Source organism: Aegilops tauschii, chromosome 4 (assembly GCF_002575655.3).
Source record: "Aegilops tauschii subsp. strangulata cultivar AL8/78 chromosome 4, Aet v6.0, whole genome shotgun sequence".
NCBI classification, from domain to species: domain Eukaryota; kingdom Viridiplantae; phylum Streptophyta; class Magnoliopsida; order Poales; family Poaceae; genus Aegilops; species Aegilops tauschii.
In genome coordinates, this window is record NC_053038.3 from 454,229,818 (window position 1) to 454,241,336 (window position 11,519).

Sequence of the window (11,519 nt, forward strand, 5' to 3'; positions counted from 1 at the left end):
CATAGATGGGTTGCTGATTCCCGTAGCATGGCCCGACAGCGAGACCTGCATATTTTCATCTTTGGACGGCGGCAACGCAAGATTGAACGGGTAAAAAAAAAACTCCGTAGATCGAGTTTGCGGCAATGGTTTCTCAAAAACAAACAAAAGAAAAAGTTTGCGGCAATGGAGTCGTGGGTAGGGGTAGTTCGAGTTGCTGGTCAGCGGCCGAAGTAACGGCTCCCAAATCTGTCAACGCGGGTTATAGCCACCGTCCAAAGATGAAAACAGGCACCAGTTCTTGGAGCACACCATGTTAAAGCATGATGTATGATGCCACAAGTAAACCAAACGCCGGTCCCCAGCTGATCGATCGCACAAACCTGCAAGTAAGCTGCAAGAGGTTTTTTGCTCAAGGCGGTGACGTCGATCGGCTTCGTCCAACATGCATGGTGGTGTCTCCTGTTATTCAGGACTGCACAAGTTAACGGATCTATAACAGTCAGTGCCGGTGGGCGACAGCCCGAGACAGCAACATGAACAGAACAGGTGTACTATATCTTTTACAAGCACAGTGTGACTAATTTAACTGATCCACTAGTAAGCACAGCCATATATACTACTCCCTCCGTTATGAATATATGACATTTAAGCAGTTCAAATTGAATTGCTTAAATGTCATATGTTTCGTAACAGAGGGAGATCCACTAGCTTCCTGGAGGAGGGCTCGCACCCGGTTGTCACGAGCAACAGGAAAGACGAAACGCGGGTCTCTTCTCTTCTGCCGACCGTTGCCTCATGGGCTGACTCTGTAAGTAAGTAAATACTCTATATGGCTGCCACTGGAGCGTTGCCACGGCAGCAGGACATGTCTACCACATCTGGGCTGGAGCGCTCAAACTATACACAACGCGCTCACATTTGCAGGCCGCAGCAACGAACGAATTCCTCGATAACTCTCCTCTGTCATGGGGTAGAGGAGTTCACCCAGATCTCTTGGGGCACAGGGGGGCTCTGCGTCTCCGGAGAAGGGCTGACAAGCCTTTGTACCGTCTTCAGAGCAGTTGTTAACTGCGCAAACGAAGGGCGCAGATTCGGATCCCTGGAGATCCATAAATAAACCAGATAACAGTAGCATCAGCGACATATTTCTGAGTTGTTAAGACCTAAAAAAGGAAGACATGAGAAAAGAGTGCTCTGGAAACTCAGAGACTTACTTCTGCCAGCACTCCCATATGATCCTAGCGACTAGAGGATCAATTTCCTTGGGGATATCAAGCCTTCGATCCTGGAAGCCAACCGCTCCCACGACTTGCATCGGGTTCATCCCACCCCACGGCATTCTTAGTGTTGCCAGCTCCCACAAGATGACGCCAAAGCTGTAGACATCGCACCTGCATTCCAGTAATGGTTGAGCAAGATTAACTAAGATGCCACACCACTTGAGAAAAGATGAAAAGGAAAAGAAGATGAACGAAATAAGCTGAAGGACTAATGGTCCTTCTAAAGTATAGGAGGAGTATTTTATCCCATCCCAACTCTAGGAGTCAAAACTGAGAACATGCCTCTGAAGGATAATCACATACGCACATACTCCCTCCCTCTGAAAAAACTTGTCCCAACCTTGTCCTTCAAATGGATGTATCTAGCACTAGATACATCCATTTGAGGGACAAGCTTTTTCGGACGGAGGGAGTAGTCGTTATATACCAACATACAGTGTGTGTTTTTATAGCTTACCAGGTTTGCCACCTGGTACCAAAATACAGTGTTAGATCTGTTATCCAGTATTATTTTCATGTCAATGTTGGTGTAGTGTCTACGATACTGCTCTGTAAACACTAAACGGCACCGGAGCCAATTGACAGCTATCGTTATTTTCTGGTTCAAGCTTGGGTAATGTTACTTTGTTTATGCTCTTAACATATAAAGCAAGGGTTACTCTCCGTGCTTGAAAAAAATGGAAACACAACAATTCAAATGGGAAGATCTCTCTTTCACATGAACTATTCTGAATGAATAAGTAAACGAGACTTGCAAGGACATGAATAAAACAGTTAGAATGAAATGCCTCAAGAATCACTCACTTTTCATTTGACTGCTCATTCCGCAAGACCTCAGGTGCCATCCACTCAGGCTGGTGGAATAAAAAATTTAGATTAAAAACAAGAACTAGTAAGTATTTAGTGTGACTAAAGAAACTGAAAATCGCCCCGTAATAGTACAGATTAGAGGTGCTAATTACTTACAGTTCCAGCAGTTGATTTGGATGATAAAAATGTGCTGTGCTTCAAGCGTGAAAGACCAAAATCACAAACCTGCCTCATATCATTGGTGAACCAACAGACCAAACCCAACATTAATATGACTACGAGCCATCAAGTTCTAATAGTTAAAATGCAAAAGGAGAACACACCTTGACATTCCAATTATTGTCGACCAGCAAGTTAGGTGATTTAAGATCCCGGTGAACAATTGTTGGTACACTAGTGTGCAGGCAATTCATGCCCTTGGCCTAATGAGAAAACAGTCATCTACATAAGCAGGGGCAAATAAACAAAATGGCAAAAAATTATGGAAGATTTTTCCATACCACATCAATGGCCATCTTAATCCTCCGCTTCTCGTCAATTTGGCAGCCAGGACGGTGAAGGATCTTATATAAACTTCCCCTAAGCAATGAAATAACAATGAAATCAAGGATGGGCCATCAAAGTTGAACCAATAAATCCATTCTAAACTTGCTTAAGACTGGAACACAAGTTACATGACATTATGCTAGAGCCATATGCCACCTCCGGTAAACCAAAATACTTCTGTTCATCAGATTTTATGAATCCAACTAACAGAAGTATTTTCTCAACAAAGTAGCATGTAGCACCTTCAGTATTAGGTGCCAATTCAAAGCTAGGTGTTCAAAGGAACTTCTCATGTAGGAATTTCTTCAATGATATCTGTACCCAGATACTTGTAAGCAGTGGCGTGGCAAGCCTACCCAAGGAGCCTGGGTCTACTCACTGGAACGCTGGCAACCATTGGCCCCAATAACATCACTACTAATCCCCTAGATAACAACAATATTTAAGGGAGACTAGCCAGAGCAGCCCAGGCAGCTGCCCGGGTCAGGAGCTAGCTCGACCCCTGCTTCTAAGTTGTAACTTGATTCAGGAAAAGCATGAGACTATACCAAGATACGCATAAAATAAGATAGATACAAAACTGGTATACCTTGGAAGATACTCAGATACAATAGATAAGTTTGGAGGGCGTGTAACAGCACCCATAAAGAGAACGATATTTGGATGACGCAGTCGACGCATAATCCGCACCTTGCAAAGAGAATATATGCAATTACAAAAAGAAGTGCATCAAGAATGAACTAAACCAGAATATATAGTATACACTGAGTACTCTTAGAAAAAAACATATAATTTCACCTACTTCACTTCGAAATTCATCCAAAGCATCGCCATAGAAATCTTGATCCAAGAATTTCTTCACAGCTACTTCCTGCAAATTAACAGAAAGTTCAGTGCGCTGACAGAACCAACTTAAGAAGGAAAAAGTGAAGATGGTCCATGATTTGGTCTCTAATCATGTCGACCATTTCATGCATGTAACATCCTGTAAAAAGGACCAATCTCAAGATATACAAACAAAGGGAAATAACTGCTTACTGTTCCATTCCAATCAGCACGGTATACCTCACCATATGAACCTATTGGAAGGAGGAAGCAATTCATTCAATTATTTCTCATGGAGAACTACAAAGATGCAAGTTCGCAACAAATTGGCTCTTAATAGCGCAAAGATTAGAAGTACATAACTGAGCCACACTAATAATTTGACAGTGTATGACAAGTATAATATAAATATACAAATATTTCTCCCTAAACCTAGGAGTGTCAGTTCAACTTGTTAGTGCAAAGGGCAGTAAGGAACACATCAAAACTTGGTTGCAAAGAAATACCTAAGCCAATCCGTTCACCAATCACAAGATCTTCCCAGAGAATTTCACACTCAGAAACATCATCGAACACGCAATCAAGCCTGTGTGACCTGGCAGAGGATGGTGAAACAGATTCTGAATTTCTTGATGGCATCGACACGTCCATGAATCTGTCAAGTGGAGATTTCTTTGGATCAGGAGGCAACTTCTTATGGTCTTGCTTTCCGTCAAAGTTAGTTTCACGTTCTTTTGCTTGGTTCTGAACTGAATTAGTCGGAACCCTTCGTTCAGTAGAATCACCCCATTTGTGTCTTCCAAATGGTGGTTGATCCTCCAGTCTAGAACCTGTAGTACCTTTGCTCAAATCACCACGCATAGCCATTTCAGCGGCCTTCCCAATATCAGCTACAGAAGGCATCTTCATGGCAGAGGAACCAGCCATAAAACTGTCATTATTGTGAGCTGACACTGGTGATCCATCATTGCGTGCTCCAATATTAAGATTAATATTATTTGCAGCAGATCGTGGCACCTGCGGCGATGATACAACATTATCACCAACATTTCTACGTGCAAATGAGTCCTGAACATAGTTGTACTGCTTGTTGTTGGAAACATCATTGTAAGGGGACCAGTTTTTCATAACCAATCTTTGCTGTGGCCTTCCAGTGCTAGGGACTACATTTTCTCTACGCCTTTGTAACTCGTTGTTTCTATTATCTGGCCCATTGAATGGTACTGAAGCTTTCTTTGGCTCAATACGCCCAAAAGGATTAAGCTCAGCAAATAGGTTACTGGACTCTGTATTTTCCTGGTGACCTGGGCTTAGTTTTATATTCCCGGCCCCAGGATGTTCTCCACCTGGGGGTACAACTTTATGCTGTGACGATGTACCAGCAGAAGTCGACGGCTCGTCCGATTGCGTATGAGGAACTAATGTCCAAGAACCATCAAAAACATCTGCAGCAGTAACAGATGGTGTACCACTGGAAGAGGTTTGTGAGTGTGTTATGGCCGCCTCTTTCTCGTATCCAGATTGACTGGCCGATATCCAATCACCACTGTTTAACAAAGGTAGTTGGTTACCTTTATGTTCAAGTGGCAATGCATTGGCACCCAGAGTAGGATAAATGGTACTTGATGACCCAGCCATTTGATTCAGTCCAGGTTTCTGGCCAAGTTTATGGTTAGAATTTGACGAACTGCCCTTCCAACTTAAGACATCTGCTGGAATAAGAGCACCAGGAGCAGCCATCAGATCTACCAAAAACTCCCTGCAGGTTGCAGCACAAAAACTATTTAGCAAATTTGACAAAACAAATGAATTAAAATATATCGGCAATAGTTGTAGCAGATGAACAATGCACTTGGATTGTGTTTCCCTGAGAAATTACTATGACATGAACAAATTACAGTGCCCAATCTTGTCAATACCTTTCTTTGTCCACCTTTATTATGTTAACAGCATCATCCTCATCACCAGTGTAATTACTCCCTTTGACAAGTTTGCATGGAATGCCAACACTATCAGCAAGAATCTGCAGAAAGAGCCACATGAGCTATAAGAATGCTATGTTTGTTAGGCAAATGAACAGATCTAGTGCTATCTTCAATATATTTGGGTTTTTCTGCATTTTCTCTTAGCACTGTCAGTTTATTTTTATACAGAAAAAGGAAATTCATCAATTAGTAATGAATACAGTACCAACATGTTGCTCTCTGCTGTCTGATAGGCTCATGAAGAAACACATGTAAACACATAATAACCCACTCAAATGGCCAACTACATCAATAATTTGGTATGCTTCCACAGACATGGTGACATCAGTCAATCTTGTAACAAGCTACAAAGATACTTCTTTCACAAGATATAACATAGGTAAGCACGTGGCATGTAGTGATTATTAAATAACTAAACATGTCAAACAACGAAGGAAGTATTTTAGGTGAAGATTGATCCTCCCTTCTATACCAGGCAAAAATGCTGACTAATTATAATTTTTAAAGCAAGACATCCTAAATTAGACAGAGAACAAATTTATACTGATATTATCTAGAGTGCACACATCCTAATAACCAAAAGAGTTCAAGTATGGAAGTTGTACAAACCAAACCCCGGTGGAACCATCATACTATCTCTTAGATGTTTCTTTTCATACCCTCTATTCCGCCACAGCCACATGTTAGGCCCAGGCACCTCTATCCATGTGAAGCCGGTGCTGGTGTCAAGCTGTGTAATGCTGGCTGCAGATGCCGCCTGGGGTCTATATAATTTATTGGTTGCCCATTTCCAGGTTTGACAATGATAAATAGATGGAAATGGAGCGAGGATAGTGTTTAAACTTAACTTTGGTCAACAAACAGTGAAATAAATGTACACATAGGTTCAAGGTTAACTTCGTGGGTGAGTGAGTCCATTGGCTAGGTTTTACCATTCTGATCAGGGTGGCTATCGGTATGGGCTTAATATATTTATCCAAGCCATGGACCAGGAACTGGTTAAAGATTGATAAAACTGCACTTCTCAAAGATCTGCCTGGTATAAATAAGACTGGCAGAGGGATGAAAATGGAGCAGAAACTTCCCGTCCATTCCGTAAACAAATGGAAACAGAGCACACAAATGGAAATGGAAATTTACACAGCAGCAGCTGAAACGGAAACGGAATGGTGTGTTCCGGCATAACTCCCGCATAAACAGAATTTCTGTATCCGCACATGCGAAAATATGCGTTTATCTTTAGTCTATATGGGCCCCAGCCCATATACATTTTTGGCCCAACCAAATCATATCCACCAAAAACTAATCATCCACTACTCCTGTAATCGTCGTCCCTCTGACTACACGCCTGCTCACCTTCAAACCTTGTTGCCTCTTCCTTGGCGCATAACCTAACAAGTTTGTCGGTTTGGTTGTGTTTTTTTGTATGGTCCAAGAGGTTTTCGAGTTCTTTCAAACTTTCGCTTTTGTATCGTGTCCGCATCGTATTTGCTCTGTATTCGTTTCCGGCAATATCTGCTTCCGTAATCATCTCCAGTATTTCTGTATTTGTTTCCGCTTCTGCTAAGAAATACGAAAACAAATGTGGCGGCACTCAGTTCTGTCGCTTCCGCTCCGTTTTCAGCCGAGTGAGAGATATTCTACAATTCTGAGGGAACAACAGGGGCACTACACGTGCACTTCCTGACATACACACATAGAGAGGGAGGGAGGGAGCTGACCTTGAAAAGTAGGGCACGGTGACGAGACAACCCTAATTTAATGCAGCCAATTGGCAGCAAGCTAGTATGTAGTGAGGTTCTCAGCTGAGTACTTGTCTCCGACCACCTTGCAAGCATAGCATTTGCATCTTTCACAGGTCCACCTAGATTATCTGTAACAAGATCAGCTATCCTTTGTACTAGGAGTGTAATATTTGCAACAGGGAAATCCAACAAGATGCATTGCGCCACTTGCTCCATCTCCTGCAAGGCAGTATCAACTGCACGGTTGATTACGATGACCTCAAAGCCCAGGTCCCCGATGCCTGTTTGAAGGTCTTCTAGTGATGGCATCTTCCCCTGCCTAGAGGACTCCATGGAGGGGTCAAATATGTCGTAGAAACCATCGACAACTTTCTCATGATAATCGAGGCAGTTGTAGTCCTGGAAATCAGAATGGAGCACAATTGTAAATACATTCACAAAGAATTTGAGATTAATTAATAAATCAAAGAGGAAAAGACGCAGATATTTGCCTAGCCAAGGAGAATAGCTACAACAAAGCAGCAGTGAATAGTATCTGGCACACTAAGTATATGAATGACATCAAAACAGCACATAGAAAAACAGCTAGATGCGATCCAGCAGCGAACATTTTCTACAAATGTATATAACAAATGGACAGCACATTTTGTTGAATGTTGAGCATGTAAGCTGAACTGCGGTCAGGAAAGAACACCAATATCTGTCTTCTCTCTATAAATAGGAAGCAGTAACAAATAGCATATCTATAGCTTTGATGTGGTCGAGCAAGCCTGTTGTTGCTACCACAAGCACCTCTAGCCTGAATCATCCCTATTGCCTTCTTAGTGTTTTCTACTTCTGCAGTAGCTTGTAACACCTCTCCTCTTATGTGATTTTGACTGTGGACCCAGGTGAAGCTTGCCAGCAACCCAGATCTAACTACTCATTTTTTTGGCGAATTCTCCAGATCTAGCTACTGCCCACTACTATCCAACAACCCCCATTGACCTAGTTTAAATGTGAATATAGTGATATGAACAGAAAAACTTCACTTATATTCCAACTTAAAAACTTTACTAATTTAGACAATGATAGATAAACTTAGTAGTATCGTGGATTGAAGAGGTAAATGGTGGAGGTGAACTAGCAAGCAAGTAGCACCACCGGAATCTGGCTCGACATTTGTTTGAACCATGAGTCTTGCTCATTTGTTCCCACATTAAGTGTGTCAATTCTGAAAACTGGCGTAATTAAGCAACCGCAACCTAATAGTACTACTATCTCATTAGAGAACTGCGCGGTTCAGCATTCCAGCTCAGCTCGAATGGAATTCGCCGGTGTGAGGAGTGGAGCCTCACCCAGTAGCGGCGGGAGAGAGAGTCGGCGGTGTGGCCGTCGTCCCGGCCGGCGGCGAAGCGGTCCCCCCCGCCGAGGCTCATGAGCTTGGCGTCCCTGATCTGGTCCCTGTCCCGGTCCCCCGCGCAGTCGCTGTTGGACGCCGACAGCGCCATGGCCAGCTGCATCTGGAACTCCTCCTCCGAGTACATGTAGTCGTCCCCACCCGCTCCGCCTCCCCCTCCCCCACCAACCCCCGCCGTGGGCGTCGTCGCCACCGGGGCGGAAGGGGGCGGGGCGGAGGCCGTCGGCATCGCCGCGGCGGAGGACAGCGCGGGCGCCGGCGCCGTACCCGACGGGGAGCTCGCCGGCGAGGTCGACGACGACTGCGGCTGCGACGAGGAGGCGGGGTCGTTGGACCGGTGCTGCCACTTGATCTTGCTCTTGAACAGGTTCTTCATCTCCGCGACTCGCAACCCCCGGCTCAGCAAGGGGCTACGAGTCTCCCCGCCCCCAGGCTTTTATCTGGCTGGCCGCAGGGCGCGTGGAGCGACGGTGATCGGCGGGGAGGGGTGCCAGAAAGTCTCCGTGTCGTGATCGCGTCGCCACCGCCAGGAGGAGAGGGGACGGGGCGGGGGAAGGTGGGGAAAGCTTGCTGGGTAAGCGAGCGAGCGAGCGGGCAGACGTTTCCGAGGGGGGGAGACTGCGAAAACGCGGTGCTGTGGGGGTGACCTCCGCTGGCGCATTTGGGCCGGGTTTCCGGGACGTTTACCCGACGAAACCGCCGGGTTTAGCACGACGCGAGTAAAGTTCACGCGGGCGGCGGGCGGCGGCGGGGGCGGGGGCGGGGGCCACTGGAGACTGCGACGCGAGTGCAGCAGACGGCGGGGAGCCGGCCGCGGGTCGTGCGCTCGGGCCCGTCTCACGGCGCGGTCATGTGCCGTGTGGGGGCACTGACCGGGAGAGGGACATGTGGAGGATGGATGATGTGCAGATACAATGTGCCGGCGCCGTGTTTCACCGTGATGGGGGCTCGACCGGCGGGCCTCCGACGAGATCCAGAGCGTCTGACTCGGACGACGACGACGAGGTGGCCGTTCTGCATGCCCGCCGCCGTCTCATTGACGCGCGCACGGACTTTGAGGCTGGCTCGGAAGTAGTCGAACGTCGCCGTCGGCAAGCCCTTGGCGAAGATATCCGCGCACCGAGAGCTCACAGGGATGTGCATGGCACGCACCTTGCCAAGAGAGAGACCCCGGTCGCGGACGAAGTGGATAAGCAACATTGTTGTACGACATAGGAAAAAACGGGGCGGTGAGCGTTAAGTACTATAGGGCACCATCTATGCTATGGTGATGGGTGGGACTGGAAAAAGGAGTATTGTTCAACGCGAAAACTTTGGATTTGGTGTCAATCGGTGTGGTGATAGGATTGACGTTGAGGTGGACGCCACGATCTAGGATTTCTAGCATATTGCTCTTGGTAAAAAAAATAGGCCTCTACTATTTTGATGTATGTTGATGCCCAGGAAGTGATGGAGCCCCCATAAACCGAACATGGAAAACAATCATTGAAGAGAGCCAATGATGTTGAGGAGAAGGGGAACATGGCTAGCCGTGAGGATGATATCATCTACGTGGATAAGAAGGTAGGCGACAGATGTATCTCAATATAAAATGAAGAGGGAGGAGTCTGATTTCAAAGTGACGGACCTCATGGACACAAGGTAGGTGGTGAAACGAGGGAACCATGCTCGGGGGTTTGTTGTAGGCCATAAAGTGATTAGTAGACGGTGCGATGGACGAAAGGAGTCAAATCAGCCGAATGGTTGGTTGTTGTACAGGATCTCAGCCAAATGTCCATGCAAGAAGGCGCTTCTCACTGATGGATAGGCCAAGAAGAGCTAAGGAATGTTGAGCATGATGATGATCATCGCGTATTTGACCACTGGGCTAAATGTCTCCCTATAGTCGATGTCGGACTGTTGGGTAAAAACTGCATAACACCCACTGAGTCTTGTACCGCGCTAAAGTCTCGGTCCGAAATTTGTAGTGGTAGATCCATCTGCTTGTCATGACATTCACACTTATAGGATGAGTAATCAAAGATCAAGTGTCATTCCATAACAATGCATTATATTCCTCGAGCAAAGCATTTTAGTAGTTAGGATTCTTAAGAGATGCCTTAATTATAGGAAGAAGGAACGGGACTAAGGGAAGAAACGACGATGTTTAGGTTAGAAAGTTGTTTGTGTTGTAAAAATCCAGTTTTTGCTCATGTGTGCACCAAGTATAAATTGTGGGGGTGAATTTATCTGCACATTGTTGGGATGGGATGGGAGTGCTACATGCCATAGTGGGAGAGGATTGCAAGGGAACAAAAGTGGCCCCTGTAGGCGTGTCGAGTTGGGCACGTGGTGGCTGATACGTCTCCATCGTATCTACTTTTCCAAACTCTTTTGCCCTTGTTTTGGACTCTAATTTGCATGATTTGAATGGAACTAACCCGGAGTGACGTTGTTTTCAGCAGAATTGCCTTGGTGTTATTTTTGTGCAGAAATAAAAGTTCTCGGAATGACCTAAAAATTTACAAAGAATATTTTCAGAATATATAAAAAAATACTAGCGAAAGAATCGACCAGAGGGGGTCCACCCATTGGCCACAGGCCTGGGAGGGCCCCTGGGGCGCGCCCTGGCGGCTTGTGGGCCCCCTAGACCTCCTCCGACCCTAACTCCAACTCTATATATTCACATCCAAAGAGAAAAAAATCAGAGAGAAGGATTCATCGTGTTTTACGATACGGAGCCGCCGCCGCCTCCTGTTCTTCATCGGGAGGGTTGATCTGGAGTCCGTTCGGGGCTCCGGAGAGGGGGATTCGTCGTCGTCGTCATCATCACCAACCTTCCTCCATCACTAATTTTATGATGCTCACCGCCGTGTGTGAGTAATTCCATCGTAGGCTTGCTGGACGGTGATGGGTTGGATGAGATTTATCATGTAATCGAGTTAGTTTTGTTAGGGTTTGATCCCTA

General features: G+C 45.8%; 1 protein-coding gene across 1 annotated transcript; it reads right to left on the reverse strand.

Moving 5' to 3' along the window:
• Window positions 1-414: 414 nt before the first annotated feature.
• On the reverse strand, window positions 415-9,270 carry LOC109746783 (serine/threonine-protein kinase EDR1). Its single transcript, XM_020305891.4, has 13 exons — window positions 8,511-9,270; window positions 7,150-7,572; window positions 5,363-5,466; window positions 3,950-5,202; window positions 3,657-3,697; window positions 3,421-3,489; window positions 3,208-3,308; window positions 2,573-2,651; window positions 2,396-2,494; window positions 2,229-2,297; window positions 2,067-2,116; window positions 1,197-1,373; window positions 415-1,081 (listed from the first exon to the last, which is right to left on the reverse strand). The coding sequence occupies exons 1-13, from the start codon at window positions 8,946-8,948 to the stop codon at window positions 946-948; spliced, it is 3,039 nt and encodes a 1,012-aa protein (XP_020161480.1). The 5' UTR covers window positions 8,949-9,270; the 3' UTR covers window positions 415-945.
• Between the last annotated feature and the right edge of the window lie 2,249 nt (window positions 9,271-11,519).

Coding starts and splice junctions, on each gene's coding strand:
- LOC109746783 (XM_020305891.4), bottom strand. CDS start 8,948: ATGAAGAACCTGTTCAAGAGCAAGATCAAGTGGCAGCACCGGTCCAAC. Junction 2,117..2,228: donor CCAAATCAACTGCTGGAACT/GTAAGTAATTAG, acceptor TTATTCCACCAG/CCTGAGTGGATGGCACCTGA. Junction 1,374..2,066: donor AATGAGCAGTCAAATGAAAA/GTGAGTGATTCT, acceptor ACTGGAATGCAG/GTGCGATGTCTACAGCTTTG.